We start from the raw sequence: 2,961 nt of genomic DNA, 5'->3' as shown, positions 1-2,961 counted from the left end.
TAGAAGGGGTGCAGAATTTGGATTTGAAGTTTACAACCCGGTTTCGAATAAACGCTTGTCACTTCATGCATTTGGGCGCCCAATGCGTAGAATTATGACTATAGCACATATTACATTGCTTGTTTGACGTCAATAGTGTCTTTTGAAAAGTGGCAGTTTACTTAAAGTCTCGTCGACTGATTTCCAATATGGCGTCGGTCATTATGCTCATTAACATATTCATTTTTTTTTCAAATTACAAAAAAAAAATCATAAAAAATAAAAATGAAGATGTGCTGACTTGAAATTAACAAACCTGAGTAAGCTACCCCCTGCGCATCAACACACCAGATATCAAAGCAATCTGACAATAAGTTTTCACGGAGATGATGAAAATGACATTTTATGAAAAAAAATCATAAAATATTGAAAATGGCACAGATCAACTTGGCATGAACAAATCTGAATAGCCTCCCCCCAGGGAACATGCACACCAAATATCTAAGAATACTGACTGTCACTTCCAGAGAAAATAATGAAAATATAAAAGTTTGACGGACACCTATGATTCACTCTACTCTCTATACTCTATACAACCTATACCTAAAGCTACGCTTTCAGCTTTCGCTGACAGCGGAGCTAAAAAATCACAAAGAAAGAGAAACACCAAGGAATATGCAGAGAAAGGAAATATGGAAAATGGATGGATAGTATGTGCAGTGTGTGTGTGTGGGTTTTTTTTGGTTAAAGAGAGATGCATGATAAGGGATTTTCCACTGTTTTGACAGGACACTTCTGTTGCAGTCACTGATGACATACCTTAGCTTAACAAATTCAAAAAAGAGCAACAGAGAGAGAGAGAGAGAGAGAGAGAGAGAGAGAGAGAGAGAGAGAGAGAGAGAGAGAGAGAGAGAGAGAGAGAGAGAGAGAGAGAGAGAGAGAGAGAGAGAGAGAGAGAGAGAGAGAGAGAGAGAGAGAGGGGGGGGGGGACAGACAGACAGACAGACAGACAGACAGACAGACAGACAGACAGACACAGACAGACAGACTGACTCTATGTCAAAATCAAAATGACCACCTCATGCCCATGGTCCTAAGAAACTATCATCATGGCATATTTTTGGTTCAGTCTGGTTTGGAGGAGGTGCTGCAATTGTCTTTTGTAAATGTTTTAATCTGGCCAGCAACCTGTCCCCAATGTCCCTTCTGTGTTTATAAAGATCAATTTCCTCCAAGGGGTCATCTGCAATGTTGTAAAGCTGAACACTGGAGCCCTTTTCGTAATTGTGCGGTATATATCCAGTCTTAAATTCATCTGGTTTGTACCACTCTCCTTCACCTAAATAAAGAAACAATAAAAAATAAATATGTAACAACTTGATTCACCAGTATCGGTAATGCATATCTCAACTTTGCATTCACTGAAATACCCTTCACTCTATCATATATGGCATTTCTCACTGTTGACAGCTGTCGATCAGTCTTGTTCACCCTATGATAGATGGATGGCACTGTTTACTATTGATTGCTCACTGTAAGTCTTGTTCACTCTATGATGGATGGCGCTGTTTACTGTTATTGACTGCTAACTAAGCCTTGTTCACTGATAGATGGCGCTGTTTATTGGTGACTGCTAACTAAGTCTTGTTCACTGATAGATAGCGTTTATTGGTGACTGCTAACTAAGTCTTGTTCACTGATAGATGGTGCTGTTTATTGGTGACTGCTAACTAAGTCTTGTTCACTGATAGATGGCGCTGTTTATTGGTGACTGCTAACTAAGTCTTGTTCACTGATAGATGGTGCTGTTTATTGGTGACTGCTAACTAAGTCTTGTTCACTGATAGATGGCGCTGTTTATTGGTGACTGCTAACTAAGTCTTGTTCACTGATAGATGGCGCTGTTTATTGGTGACTGCTAACTAAGTCTTGTTCACTGATAGATGGCGCTGTTTATTGGTGACTGCTAACTAAGCCTTGTTCACTGATAGATGGAGCTGTTTATTGGTGACTGCAAACCATCAACTCTTGTTCAGTGTATGATAGGTGGCACTATTTGTTGTGCGACTAGCTATGTTTTCTTATTTGAATACTGTAGATGGGTTTTCTTTACTACTTCTTGCAATTATCTCACTCGGTGTTTTAAGATTAAGTCTATAATTCTATCCGGATTAAAATGAAAAGACGTAAACTCACCACACCCGGTCAACAATTTCCAGTCACCATCACGTATAGCAGCTCTCTGGTAAGTTTCAAAATCTCTATCAAATGTTGCCTTATTCAGGATGTTTATCAAGACTTCCGTCCTTTTAGATTTAGTTCCTTGACTGTGTACAAAATATAAAACCATGAAATGGTATCAGTTTTCCATTATATGAATATTTAACACAGTTATGCTCCAGTGGGTTTCTCATTGGGGTGAATTAGCGCCCTCAGGGATTGCCCAGGGACGGCCTTCCTCCATTAGTTTAGTTTTTCCCATGATCCTTCACTGTCAACCATTACTGTTTTGACGTTGTATATGCACATTGGCTCATTGGTATAATATGATCGGAAACATATCAAAGTATATGCCCGAAAGTATATATTGTTCAATACGCCCTCATCGGTCTTAGTGCTGGCTGTAGGGCGGCACGCGTACGACACACAGCTGTATCATACAGATTAGATCTAGATGTACCACCAATGACAAATGTACTGTTCTGTTTACATCTTCACATTGAGCACTTGTTACCACAGTGAGGGCACCTCAGCTTGCTTGTAAGTTGTATGTCCTGCCTGCTCATATTGTTCAACATATCGTCTCTATGTACAATCTGAATAAGTTTATTTATATATCGCGACACCCGGTATGTCCATGAGGAAGGCGCATGACTTCAACTGACCCACTTGAGTTTGAAATGGTTAAGTCAGGGAGTCAGCAGAAATGTGTATGTAGTTGAATAATGAATATTCATGATGTTTTCACTGCTGGTAATAGGC

General features: G+C 39.6%; 1 protein-coding gene across 1 annotated transcript in view; it reads right to left on the bottom strand.

Moving 5' to 3' along the window:
* Positions 1-1,058: 1,058 nt before the first annotated feature.
* LOC144446887 (arylsulfatase J-like) overlaps positions 1,059-2,961 on the bottom strand; it is an 8,764-nt gene continuing 6,861 nt past the window's right edge. Inside the window, exons 6-7 of the mRNA XM_078136733.1 lie at positions 2,176-2,306; positions 1,059-1,318 (exon numbers count right to left, since the gene is read on the bottom strand). Coding sequence (XP_077992859.1) covers positions 1,059-1,318; positions 2,176-2,306 — 391 coding nt within the window. The remainder of the gene's footprint in view (positions 1,319-2,175; positions 2,307-2,961) is intronic.

The sequence above is a fragment of the Glandiceps talaboti genome, chromosome 15, assembly GCF_964340395.1.
Source record: "Glandiceps talaboti chromosome 15, keGlaTala1.1, whole genome shotgun sequence".
In the NCBI taxonomy this organism is placed as follows: domain Eukaryota; kingdom Metazoa; phylum Hemichordata; class Enteropneusta; family Spengelidae; genus Glandiceps; species Glandiceps talaboti.
The sequence above is the reverse complement of the archived record's forward strand: the minus strand, read 5'-3'. Positions and strand labels throughout refer to the sequence as shown.